We start from the raw sequence: 13,986 nt of genomic DNA, 5'->3' as shown, positions 1-13,986 counted from the left end.
CCAACATGCAGAACTACCTGAGCATTCTAGATTTGATTTCTATCAGCATCAGTTAGACACAGAGGATTTGTCAGATGCAAGTCATCAAAGCAGATTTAGCAAAGATATCTCCTAGATGGACAAGATCAGATGATGCCACAAGAAGCTTCACTGCTGCTGAGTCCAAAGATGAGGGAAGTGTTTGCCCAACAGCAAACAACAACCCCCACTGCACCCCATGAGTCACTCACCTACCACAGTCAAGCTAAATGACTATAACAAAGCGCTGAGTGGGAGGCAACCCACTATTAGGTTTTCTTTAATTTTTTTTATTTTATTTATTTTTCATTTTTGCTTTTATTTTTCGGATTTATTTTGCAGTTTTTATTAGATCCAAGCAGAATGATGATTCCATCGACCGACATTCACCATTCATATCGCTCGACACCACACGACCATTACTAACAATCGACGTATACCACTACGAATCGATCGACACCTTGTCGATCAGGTTTATTCATTCTAACTTGTTATATTTATTAATTATGATTTATTTATTTACCTCACCACCGGCTGTGTTACACTGGGACAGTGTAATTTAAGTCTAGGAGGGAGTTTACTAATATGTGTTTTTATTTTGGTTTTTATTTTAAATTGTTTTTCAAAATTATTTTTCGCATAAGTATTAAATAGGAACATTGATATAGATTTATATTTGATTGTCTGACCACTTTTTAGCACCATTCTAGATTACTGATTGCAGACAGTACTAAAGATGCTAAAGTGGATCAACCTGCCATCTATATTCACTAGCTAAGATTGTTTGAAGGAACCAAAGCTGACCTCCAACACTAATACTGACTTATTTGCTTGTCTTGGGGCTTGGAAATCACTGGATCGGAATCCTCTTACAAGTCTGGAAGGTAAAAAGTCTGTGTGTTTCTGGTTCCCTTCCTTCTCTCTCTTCAGCGTCTCGAGATCTAAGTTTATGTTATAAAAGATTGAAATGATTTCTTGAGAGGCAGAGGGGTAGGAGTGTCTCCCGCGACCCCAGTATTCTAAATCTCAAGGATGATCACACATTGTGGAAACGAGGGATAGGTTGAGTTACCGAACCCCATTATTCGCTACACTTTGCCAAAAATGTATGAGTTACAATGCAAATGTCAATGAGATGGACTAGATGACCTATGTGGCATCGAAACCTGTTGAATTGAAACTAATAAGAGATTCAGAGAAGAGAGATGAGGGGAGAAAGGGATCAGAGAAGACTACCTGTGTGTTCATATACTTGTTTGAGTTGAATCCATGTGTTCTTTGATCGATACTCCCAAGGTAAAGCCTGCACTTTTATTTTAATGTAAGAAATATGGTTAGTAGAGGGGAATGTCAGATGAGATTTGCTAAGTTGTTGACTAGATGAATTGGTTGCTAAGCTAGGATAAAGCATAATGAACTTCTGTGATTAGGACGTTTAGACTTGAATTGCAAACCCATAGAGTGATGACTTCAATATATTGAATCTTTGAGTTCCTGCTATTTTCAAAACTTTTTCCAAAGACTACTGTTTTTGCTTGAGGACAAGCAAAGGAGTAAGTCTGGGGGAGTTGATATACCATGGATTTTACCCGTTTTTAACCATGGTATACTAGTATTTTATTATATATTTAATCTGTTTTCTAGCCTTTTAGGTATGTTTTCAAGTTCAGAGCATTTTGTGAGAAAGTGATGTTTTGGAGCATTTTGGAGTACAAGATATGATATACCCGAGTTGACCATTCAAGACTAAGTCGGAAGTCAACATTGCGATTATAATCGATCGATACTCATCCTGAGTTGTCGATCGATGTAGCTGAGAAGATCCGCGTACTAGAAGATTATAATCGATCGATACACATCCAGTGTTGTCGATCGATATCGAGGACGAAATGGTTTAGCCGACTACTTCACCAAGACTTCACCAAATTACGAGATTGCCCCTGACGAGTTTTTAACCTAATGGAAATGCTTAAATATTCCTGCTAAGTTTTTTTTGACGGCAACCTTCGAAAGAAGCAAGCTTTTAACAACCCTCAAAGCAGAGAGTGTGAGAGAGAGACTAGAGTTTTATTTGTGTTGAGAGATTGGAGAGATTTCTCATCTCCTTTTGTATTTCTACTTTATTCTATCTATGCAATTCTTTCATCTATCTATTGTTATGAATTGCTTAGCTATGTCTGAGTAGTCTACTTGTTAGATCTAGGGTTCAAATAGGTTTGTGGGATTAGCCCCAAACTATAATTGCTAAGTTGTGATACTCATCAAATGGATTGCACCCTATGCTTGTTTTAGATTAGCTAACTAGAACATAGATCAATAGGATCTTTGATTATCTTGAATTATCCATTTGAGCTTGCCTGTCTCCCGTTGAGAAGAGCGACAGCTCCTCCTTGAGACCTTGTGTTCATATTTGGCTCGCGCCTAGACAGATCTAGAAGCCGTCGATCGATATCCCGACAGGTGAATCGATCGGCGCTGCGAAAGGTGTATCGGTCGATATCTCAAAAGGATATCGATCAACTCTTTTTCTGTGTCATCATGCGAAAGGTGTGGCCATAGATCTAGATAATTTAACCAGTGATACTTCACTTGAGTTAAGCGGCTGAAATCTATAGTATCATGCAAGCAACTTGTTAAAGCATTTATAGAGATTATAATCTCTATTCCTGAATAGAAACCCTATGTCAAACACTCTTTATCACATCTAAACAACCCATCATATTGTTAGTTAGAACAACTACCTTGCTCATTTTAGGAATTGTTACTTTTATTTTCATCATATAAACCAACTTTGCCTAGGATTGATTAGTAGATTTTATTTAATTGGTTTCCTACTTCTTCGTGATTCGATCCCTAAGTACTACAGTTGTGCCTTTTATTTGAAAGACTAAGTTCTACTGGGTAATTTGAGCACTATCACTGGATATTCTTTGTGATAAAAAAAAAGGATGCTGGATATTCTTTTATTTTAAAAGTGTTGTCTCCGTACAGAGAGAACTCAACCTTGTTAACGTGTGACGTGCCCTTGCTTGGCTCCGTGTGTTTTGGGAATGTGTCCTACCATTAAAGAGAATAAAAGTCAAATGTATCACTAGTAATTAGTAGCATATAATATTTCTTGATTCTGCTAGATGGCCTTTCATAACCAGCACAGCCTATTGATAAGCTCTTTTGATTATGACTACATAATTTTGACCATTTGGTCATCTAAACAAGTGGCTCAATTTGGTAGATAAGAGAGACGGTGGCCAGCAACTCCGGTTTTCAAAATTCATTAGTTTTTAAAATTGTTCATTTTATATTGCAATTTTTTTATATTAAAACCAATTTTTCAACGGGCAGCATAACAACGACTTTTCTTTGTCTTTGAAAAAAGGGCAGCATAACAACGACTTTTGCATGCCAACTTTTGTTGTTTTAAAAGAAATAGAATTATATCTACATTTTTACCTTTATTTAGTTACTATTTTCTGTCCACACAATCTTTTTTTTTTTGAATGAATGCTAAACTTATTCATCAAAAACTCTTATTACATCAGGTGTAGACCTTTAAAATGAGAAAAAAATATTTCTTCTATCTCCTTTCCAAATTTTCTATAACATTTTTAAAGTCTAGTACTAAACCAAAACTGTAAACCATTCTCCCACCCTTTTGCCCCTTTTGACTTCATCACACTCAGCTTGTTCCTTACACATTTCTCTACCATTTTCATGACAGCTCCAACTGGCATTGGCTTCTCTTCATGCTTTATCGTATTTCTCTCCCTCCATATAACATGCAACGCAGACTGCAGAGCATATCTCAAACAGAACCTCTTCTTCTCCTCCATACTTTCATCAGAAATGACCTCCAAAATGTTCGCCCAGACATTTGTATAATCACTGAGCAATATCCCTTTCGTTAGATACTCCCAAACCTGAGACAAAAAAGAGCACTCAAAGAATAAGTGGTTCTTAGTCTCTGGCTCCCTCTTGCAGAGCACACAAGTCGCTACTGCTCCTGGATCCCACTGTGTTATCCTATCCATAGTTGAGAGTCTGTTACTAGCAGCAAGCCAGGCAACAAAAGCAAATTTAGGAGTTGCTCCCGGGAACCAGATACTTCTTGACCAACTACATTTCTCCCTCGTACTTCATAGCAGCCACCAAGTATCATGAGTCGAAATTTTTTGCTTATACCCTGAGCCACATCTACATATGTTTACATCCTCAGCATCCACTCTCAACTTCTTTCTTTGAACCTCCATTTCTGTCTCAACCTCATTTAACACCCTCAAACGATAGCTTCTTCTTCTTTTATCCCTCATGAGAGCTTCCTCTACTGTGGCCTCTCTTTTTATGCCCATATCTACAATGTCCCTCTCTCCCAACAAATTGATTAAAATTCCTTTTCCAGACTAATTGTCAAACCAGAAAGATGTTTTGTCTACCATTACCTAACTCTTTTTTATGGAATCTTCTAGCAACTTCTCTCATTTTTATCATCTTTTTCCACATCCAAGACCCTACCTGAGTTTCCTCCTTTATTTCCCAGAAATTCTTCTGCTTTAGCAAGTTACTCTTTACCCATTTTCCCCATAATGAAGAACCCGAAAGGAACCTCCATATGATCTTAAGAATATTTACTTTGTTGACAATATTAAGCTCTCTGATACCCAATCCTCCTTCCTCCTTCTCCCCACATACCCCACTCCAAGCTACCTTAGCTCCTGTAGCTTTTAGTTCCGGGCCCGACCAAAGAAAAGCACCACAAACCCGTTCTATCTCTTTTATACATTCACTAGGAAGAAGATAGACTGAAGTCCAGAAATTTACCAAGCTCATTATCACAGACTTGATCAACTGTAAACGTCCAGCATAAGATAGAAACCGACTAGTCCACGTACTGATTCTGCATCTGATCTTCTCCACCAATGGGAAGTAGTCCTACTGTCTCATAGCTTTAGTCATTAATGGCATTCCCAGATAGCGAACTGGTAACTCACCCCTAGTAAAAGGAAAATTGGATAAGATTCTACTCTTTTCTAACTCAGAAACCCCTGATAGATATAGCGTAGACTTCTCAATGCTTATCTTCAAACCCGACCACTTTGCAAACTCATCAAATACTGATAGCGCTCCTTGAACTGATTCTTTAGAGCCTTCCACAAACACCATCAGATCATCCGCAAAGCACAAGTGGGTAAGGGCTAGTGACTTACAACGAGGATGGTACTTGAACGCCCTTGCCGCTGCTGCACTATCAATCTTTTTTGAAAGCACATTCATGCACAAAACAAATAAGTATGGAGAGAGCGAGCATCCTTGGCCCAAACCTCTTGAGCTTTGAAAATATCCAGCCAAGTCCCCATTTACTTGTATTTAGAAGGAAGCCGTTGATATACACAGTTTGATCAGACTAACAAACTTCTCCGGGATTCCCAATGCTTCTAAACTCTTCAACACAAAGTCCCATTGAACTGAGTCAAAGGCTTTAGAAATATCTATTTTCATCACTCCCCTTGGCGAGCCCAAATCCTTATGATAGTCTTTCACTAACTCTGAAGCCAGCAGAACATTCTCCATTAATAAACGCCCCTCGATAAACGCAGATTGGTTCTCAGCTATTATCTTAGGTAGAATCCTCTTCAACCTATTAGCCAGTATCTTTGAGACCACCTTATATAGCACATTACAGCAGGCTATAGGCCTAAAATCATTCATCTCCAATGAATCTTCTTTCTTCGGGACTAATGCAAGGATAGTAGAGTTTACACCTTTCGGTAGAAAACTGAACCTGAAGACTGACTGAACAGCTACTATAAAATCATGTCCAACAACTGGCCAAACTGTGCGGAAGAATTCACATGGGAACCCATCAGGTCCTCACGATTTATGAGAAGGCATGGAGAATAAAACCTTTCGGATTTCCTGACCAATGACTTCTGCATCCAACAGTCTTCCATCCTCATCAGAACATCGATACTGCAGTAGCTCTTTAAGCTCTTCCACAGTCGCGCCTTGATAATCTACAGGACACTGATTTAGAAACTCCGAAAAATGCTTTTCTGCCTCCTCTTTAATCTCCCCATGAGTTACTACTCTCCTGCCATTGGAACATCTGATTTCTCTAATGGCATTCTGTGCTTTCCGAGCTCGAATAGAGCTGTGAAACGTCTTATTATTAAGGTATCCCACTTCCAACCAATGCAATTTAGCTTTTTTCTTGAGATGATCTTCTTCCAAACCAGCAACATACATCCACTTCTCGTAAGCTTCTGCTTCCTCATGAACACTCACATCTGTAGCTTGAGCCATTGTATTTTTCTGCTTCTCACAAAGTATATCATAGGCTTCTTGAGCTCTCTTTGTCAAATTCCCCAGCTTCTCTCTACCCAGCTCACGTATAAGAAGTTTCAGGTTTTAACTTTTTTGAGAACCTAAACATAGCATATGTTGAGTAAAACATTACCTCAGTCGACTCCCAGTACTCCCTTAGCATAGGAATGAAATTTGGCAAACTTCCAATAACATTCACATATTTAAATGGCTTCCTTATTTTCTCAACTGGTGGCAGCAACTGAATTTTACATCTCAGATGATCAGAGCAGCCCCCCGGTTCGAAAGTAGCAAACCCATTCGGAAACCTGTTCAATGCAACTCCATTCATTAGGACTCTCTCCAGCTTCTTGCAAATTAAACCTTCCTCCCTCTTGTTACACCACATATAGAGCGGACCCTGATAACCCATATCTGATAAATCATAACGCAAGACCATCCGTTGGAAGTCTCTCATTCCACTTGGAGGCCTGCTTAGATTCGAGAACCCAGAACTTTCATCACCTTAGAGTATCTCATTACAATCACCCATTAACACCCAAGCTTTATCTTTAAACATCGGAGATGAGTGATGGTCATAAAGATCTTCCCATAATAACTTCCTTTCCTCAACCGCATTGCTTGCATAAATGAAAGTACAGAAAAATTCTTCTTCATTTTGCAAACCCACCGAGCATGTAATAAACTGATCCGACTTGTAAACTGGAGTCATTCTCACAGAATCTCTCCAGAGTAGCCAAATCCTCCCACCTTGACTGTATTCATAGTTCGTCATTGCTGACCAATCCCGAAACACTGTATTTAGTATCTTCCCCGCTTTACTCTCCTTTACCCTTGTCTCCAACACACAACCAAACAACATATCACTATCTCGAACCCAATCTTTTACCACGGAATGCTTCAATAACTTGTTAAATCCGCGCACATTCCAAAAAAACCCTGCCATATTTTAGTTGTGAATACGAGAAGACCTTTTGCTCACAGGATTCTCATCCCGAGCTCTTGCCTTCTGTTCTTTCTTCCTCCCTCTCTGACCCACTACTTTGTTTTTCCCTCTACTCTTCTCTATCAAACCATCTTCAATCTTATCTTCTTCCAATATCTCAACTTTCTTATTCTCATTACCTTCATCCTCTTCAATACCTTTCCCATCTTCCACTATTTCACCTTCCTCCTCTTCATTTGTACTCAAAACAGTATACTTTGATGAAGAGATTTGTATCTCATTCACTGTATGCTTCGGAGTACTTGGTTGTGAGCGACCAGTTTTCCCTTGTGGAACCTGAGCCCAATCTTCTAAAACTTCTTCTCTAACTCCCTCCTCTCTTCCATCAGTCTTAACATCTCCACCTTTAGAACTTGTTCCTTCTCCAGAATTTCCATCTCCCATCTCTATATTTGCCTCCTTATTTTTCCCCATTTCTTTGCTTTCTTCCACTTCTTTTGGAACAGAAAGAGCTTCCTTTTCTTTGCCTTTCTTCTTCACAGCACAGACCTTCTCCGAGTGCCCCCATTTATCACAATGCTTACACCTTGAAAGAAGCCACAGATAATCAAACTCCACCGTGAATTCCTCTCCTCCACTTGTGAAGTTCATCTCCTTAGGCAAAGTTTTCGTAACATCCACCTTCACAAAGATCTTCGCCACTTCAAAACTTGTGCATGCAAGTGTTTCTGTATGAAGTTTTACTGGAACACCCACAGGACTTGCCAGTAGACTCAACCTCTCCCAGGAAAACATATGCAGTGGGACCTTTGTTAGATGGATCCACATAGGGATCAAATCCTCCTCTTGCTTCTCTTCTTCTGCGCGTGGTGTCCATTTGGTAACAACCATCGGAATCCACACTATATTCCACATACCTCTCCTGATAATCTTCTCTCTCGCTTTAGGATTTGAAACCCTGAACCTCATCATCGTTTCGTTAACTTCAAACACTTCAATCTTAGCTGCTAAATCACCATATTTCCAGATCTTATTGAGAACCATGTGGACCTTTGCAACATGTGGAGCTTGATCCAAAAACTTCCCAACTAAGAAATCATCCCAAATCGGAGTCGACTTGGTGATTACCTCCTCTGGAATCTCTACCGTTTGTTTCCCCTCCTTGTTCAAGATCTCGACATCGTACCTCTTCAGAGTTTTCTTCTCCTGCACCCCCGAAGCCCAACTTTGATTCAACTTCTTCTCAATCGACACCTTATCCTCCATCTCAGACTGCTTCCCCGACTCCCCTCCCGAAGAATCTGGCCGATCCGGCGGATCAACCATCGTCATCGGATTGCGAAAACTCTACGTCTCAGACGCACTCAGAATCGCCATTTTCTCTCTTACCAAAATGCAGCGTTTTTTTTTTCAATTCAATATACTAAATCTGTCCACACATTCATATATAATACTTTTACAAATATATATTATTTTCTATTTTGTTAATTCAAAAACTAACATTATAAATTTTTACTTATGTTCTCAACAAATTTAAATCAAACATCAAATTATTTATGGATGAAATGTTCATTAAAATATATATGCTTATTATTATGTTAATTTATTAAAATATTATTTTTAAATATCCTTATATAAATGTTTTTCTTGTCTAATATTTAATAATTGTATATCTTAATTTTTAATTTTTATAATATAAAAATATTATTTCTAAATAACAACATAATATATATGAATAAGAATTATTTTAGTTTTAAGAAAGTATGTTTTTATTTTCGACACTTTTAACATATTAATATTTCATCACTTATCTAATATAGCATAAAATATACTATTATTAGGATAAATTTGTTTTTAATTCATATATACATATAAATTTATTAGGGAGTCATTGACTTTAACGGGTCTAATTTTTAACGTGAGAATTCAAATGCGAAAAAATCACTTTATAAATAACAGTATAGATATAATTGCCGCTAAGAGTTTAATACGAACGAATATCCAAGTTTGACAAGTTATTTTTAATTTGATATATTTCGTTTGAATAATCAATTATTTGATATGATCAGCTAACATTGCGTTTGTTTAGTTGTTAAGCCCCTTGGCTACCGATAAGGTAGAGACGAGGGAGATCAAGGGTTCCATTCACGCTGGAAAGGGTCTTGTTTTTAACAGAGTTAAATTAAATGGTTAGTCTAGGGGATTATGAACTTAGACCCAGAACCACCTTGTTTTCAAAAACAATATACCAGGATATTCTATGACCAGAAATCTATTTTATTATATTTTTAACCGAATATCAGATTCGATCTTTATATGTAAAACAAAAAGTGAAAAGTAAATAAAATAAAATAAATATTAATAGAAAACAATAATATTTCACTGAAATATTGTATTTACCTTATAAAGCTCTATGAACAAAAAAATAATAGTTTAATAAACAAAATATTATAAATCTTCGGTTTTATCATCAAATCTTACATAAAAATGATAATTATATGATTTACATATATATTATTTTAAATAAATAAATATGCATATATTAGATCAAATCAAATATTTCTTTAAAATACTAATACTTATAGTTTAATTCATTTTATGGATATTGCATATTTATATATATAATTCTGGATATCCGAATTTTTTATTCGTATAGTAGATTTAGATTATTTCCAATGGTACTTCATTTTGATAGATGCATTCTTGGAGATTTTTAATTAATAAATTAGCCTTTAAAATAAAATATTTTTGGGTTATTTTAAGTTCTACAAAATAATAATTATTGTTTTAGAGTTAATAATAAGTAGAAATAACATAATATAATAGAAATAAATTTTTTGAAAGAAAAAGTAAAGAAAGTTATTGGAGCAAAATATAAACTTATTTTGTGTTTATCTCATTTTGGAAAAAGTGAAGATAACCATTTGAGATCAGACACGCGTTTTAACCAAATCACAAAGAGAGAGATAAAGGGAGACAGGGGACCGACGGTTTGGCTGGCGCGTGAGCGGCCGTGCCACCATCGGAACCCTTTTTCTTCCGTCAGATGATTCCGTCTCGCCTCCTCTTTGTCGTTCTTACATGGTTCGCCTTGTCTGAGCTCTGATTTCGTCACCATCGCTGTCGGTGGCCTCGTTGTTGGAGTAACGACGCGTTCGCTTGGAGGTCTCCGGTGGAGAGGGAGTGGCTTACATGTGTAGTTGTTGTGGTCCGGGAGATGGGGGCTAATCTAGTTCCGTCGTCTCCGGTTTTTGCGAGGGGTGGAGGCTCACTCAGATCCACCGACGCCATCTCTAGTTTCCGGGAAGGGGAGTCTCTTCCGGCTTCGCCTTCGCCGGCTCTTGGTCACGGAGAGTAGAAGCTCACAAAGGTCTACGCTGCCGTTTAGGAACCCGGGGTTTGATTGGGTTAAGGCTTCTTTTTAGTTTAGTTTCAAGCGCATTTCTTTTGCCGTAAAGGTGGTAGATTGGGTCACGGCGTATCGACTCTCCGCAGATGAGGATAAGTGCCGGTGACGGTGGTGACTTTCGAGGGAGGAAAGTGATGGTGTGCATCTCGCTTGTCTAGGGTTTGACGCAGTGTAGAGCCGGTGGAAATCGCGATGGTTCGATGAAGATCTTTAGCGTGAAGACAGTGAATCGAGAGAAAGAGTTGGGTTCGGTGGAGGCTCTTAGGTTTCTGAGCTCCGACGAACGTAGTGTGGCGGTGTTGGTGTTCCGGCGTCGTATCAAGGCGGTGACGATCAAGTCGAGGCTAGGACAACGCTTTGCGTTCTGACGGTGAGGATTCACCCACGTGGTAAGCTTCCTTGAGACGTCGACCGACCGATGATGGCCGGTTTAGATGGTTTAGTGGTTTGGGCCAGTGGGCCGTTTTTATTTATTTTTGGTGTAGTCCGCTGGACGCTTGTGGGCCTTTTCCCTTTGTATTGGGTTTAGTGTACTGGGCTTGGCCCGTTTATTAATTAAAAAACAACTTGACAGAAAAAAAAAAATAACCATTTGAGATTTATAATGGATATTTGGTCCATTGCGCATAAGTATATTAACATCATCGTACGTCAGTACATATACTATATTAGCCTTGAGACATGTTAACTTATCATATGTCGACATATTTGACATTTTGAGTAACCCTAAACTAGATCTTTAGTACAATCGAATCTTATTGATGATCAGGATCGCTGTCAGCAATTCGTCATGGCTATCTCTTAAATTTTCAAACAATATCAAATTTTCAGGCTCACACGTCAAACATTTATTGTTTCATCTCCTTGCAATTTCGCAAATACAAAGTATATTATCAAACACCACACATGTTCCTATTAACCACATTGATCTTGAAATTATTAGAAGTACAAAGGAAGAAGAGGTAAGCATCAAAACAAAAGCAGCGGATAAAAGAAAAAGATAAATTCAAAGTCAACGCGGTTTTGCTCAACTTCCCAATTACGCAAAGTAAACAACTCATTTGCTCTGCTCTATCTTGGCTTTCCTCTTCTCGTTGACAAAGAAGACAAGAAGAGCCAGGACGGAGAACACGCTGAAGCAGACGGAGGCAATATCCAAGGACTTGTGGCGACCACTGATAGCCTGAACACTGAAGAGCTTGGTTGACTTTGCCTCGTCCGTGCTCTGTCCAAAAGCAACTTCATGGCCTTTGGCATCAACTGCGTAGGCGCGAACGAAGTAGGTCCCCGTTGGGATGTCGCGTTCTAGGGTATATTCAAATGATTGAGGGGATTTATCATAGGGCCTGGTAATGATCTTGTGTGGGCAGCTTTTATCCTTGAAGAGCTCATTTTCTGTCTTGCGCCATGGTCGGTCAACTTGGCTTACCGGAGCGTAGCATAGCTTTACTTTGATGGTCGTAAATTCAGCCTCTTTTGTAGCTGTCGAGCTTAGCTTCCATGTAATGCTCAACTTGTCAATTCCGGCATCCAAAACTGAAAACCATAAATAAACTATTGATCAGGATTCAGGCTTGACGTTAGTAATTTGCTCGGCTCTTCTAACGATATTTGATAGTAAAAAAAGTTATATCTTTTATTCTAAATAATTACTTGTGCTTATTTTTTTTATCGGGTTTGGCCGAAATTTAAAATTTTCAACCCTCTAGATCTGCGGATAATCTCTAACCTAAGTGGGATTCCGAACCTTCCAACATTTCAGAAAAGAACATTGAAATCAAAAACCTAAACCGAAAATTTGAACACCTAAATAAATGTTTTTCAAAAAAGAAAAAAAAAACACCTAAATAAATGTTGAAGTGAAGTGCGAATGATGGATGTTCTCTAGGAAATATACATACCGCCTTCTCGGCTGGGTGTAGCGGTGACCTCAAGTGCACCTTTCTCCAGGTCAGAGAAGAGCCTTTCTTTGGTAGCACCATGACTAATTTGGAACAGTAAGCAGATTAGAAGTGAAGCGAAGAAGATCTTGTGGATAGCCATGGAGATCTTTGAATCTGAATATTTAGAAATTAAGGCTTATGAAGAGAAGAGGAATATGCCTTTGTTTTGCTGACTTTTATGTTTGATATGAAAGGTGGGGTGCACATTTATGTCTTTATATAGTAATTTATGGTAATCCTTGGTACAAGTACAACTATCTTGGAGATACCATTAACAACTAATGAGAAAGTCAACGGTTTTTTCTGAGATTACCCTTTGAATACTTGGGAAGATTGTGTACCCTCTCTGGCACAAGTGTGTCGTCTCCGTACAGCTGATTATGGCCCCTAAACATGCCAAAGGATGAGATAAGCGTCTATTTCATAATTTGTCATCTGAATAATTCATTTTCAGATTCCAAACAATTCTATATCCAGCTGTCACATCGGCTACAAAATAATTATATCCTAACTAAGTTTTTCGCTACACACATGTTTCTATTAATAGTTTGCTCTATTTTTGATAATAATTTTCTAAAATTACAATATATTTACATAAAATTTCCTTTTATGATAATTTATTAACAATATAATATTTTTTTATAAAACCATGTGATTTTCATGTGCTTATGCATAACTGTAAACAACTCTAAGTTTAAATCATTTTATAATATATAAGTTCGTAACAAAATATAAAATTGTGTTAAATATCAATATATTGTTATTTTTAATAAATATTTTATTTTGTGTAAAATAATTTGAGTCAGTTAAGTTATTAAGTTTTGATATAGTAGTTTGCATATACTCTTCCAAACTAAGACATGATTTCTTTTGGTTTCACATATGTTAATTCACATATTTTTCTTCAGTCAGTTCCAAAGTTTCAACCTCAGTAGTAGGCCTGGAAGTTTGGTGGCCCGTTCGGTTCTTCAGTGCTATGCTCATAAGTCTCATTCAGCTTTTACTAATTATCAGATCGATTTCGATTCGGTCCTTTTTGGGTTCGGTTTGGATGTAACCAATGTTTAAAATCGTCCAAAAATATATATATATTTTTAAACCTAAAATTGACACATTTTTTTAAATTATTTAAAAGTCTAATTAATAAATAGTTAAACTATCTAAATTAACTAAAAGTATTCAAAATAACAAATAAAACAAACTACAGAAATATTTTGAATACTCTAAAATTTCTAAATCATCTTAGCATATATAAAAAAACATTAACATACTTAACTAATTTCGGGTATCTTCGGATCCTAGTTTGGATTTCGGCTCGGTTTGGGTTATAACCGAACTCCAAAGTACTAAGC

At 37.4% G+C, this 13,986-nt stretch overlaps 2 protein-coding genes across 2 annotated transcripts; both read right to left on the bottom strand.

Annotated features, from left to right (window-relative positions):
* Positions 1 to 3,623: 3,623 nt before the first annotated feature.
* LOC108832424 (uncharacterized) lies at positions 3,624 to 7,111 on the bottom strand. Its single transcript, XM_018605914.2, has 8 exons — positions 6,859 to 7,111; positions 6,470 to 6,750; positions 5,934 to 6,396; positions 5,422 to 5,846; positions 5,004 to 5,265; positions 4,528 to 4,814; positions 4,224 to 4,415; positions 3,624 to 3,935 (listed from the first exon to the last, which is right to left on the bottom strand). Exons 1-8 carry the CDS (start codon positions 7,109 to 7,111, stop codon positions 3,624 to 3,626), a joined length of 2,475 nt encoding a protein of 824 aa, XP_018461416.2.
* A 4,404-nt stretch (positions 7,112 to 11,515) lies between these two features.
* LOC108832423 (high-affinity nitrate transporter 3.1) lies at positions 11,516 to 12,832 on the bottom strand. Its single transcript, XM_018605913.1, has 2 exons — positions 12,593 to 12,832; positions 11,516 to 12,227 (listed from the first exon to the last, which is right to left on the bottom strand). Exons 1-2 carry the CDS (start codon positions 12,732 to 12,734, stop codon positions 11,749 to 11,751), a joined length of 621 nt encoding a protein of 206 aa, XP_018461415.1. The 5' UTR covers positions 12,735 to 12,832; the 3' UTR covers positions 11,516 to 11,748.
* Between the last annotated feature and the right edge of the window lie 1,154 nt (positions 12,833 to 13,986).

This window comes from Raphanus sativus, unplaced genomic scaffold (assembly GCF_000801105.2).
Source record: "Raphanus sativus cultivar WK10039 unplaced genomic scaffold, ASM80110v3 Scaffold0198, whole genome shotgun sequence".
Classification (NCBI taxonomy): Eukaryota; Viridiplantae; Streptophyta; class Magnoliopsida; order Brassicales; family Brassicaceae; genus Raphanus; species Raphanus sativus.
The sequence above is the reverse complement of the archived record's forward strand: the minus strand, read 5'-3'. Positions and strand labels throughout refer to the sequence as shown.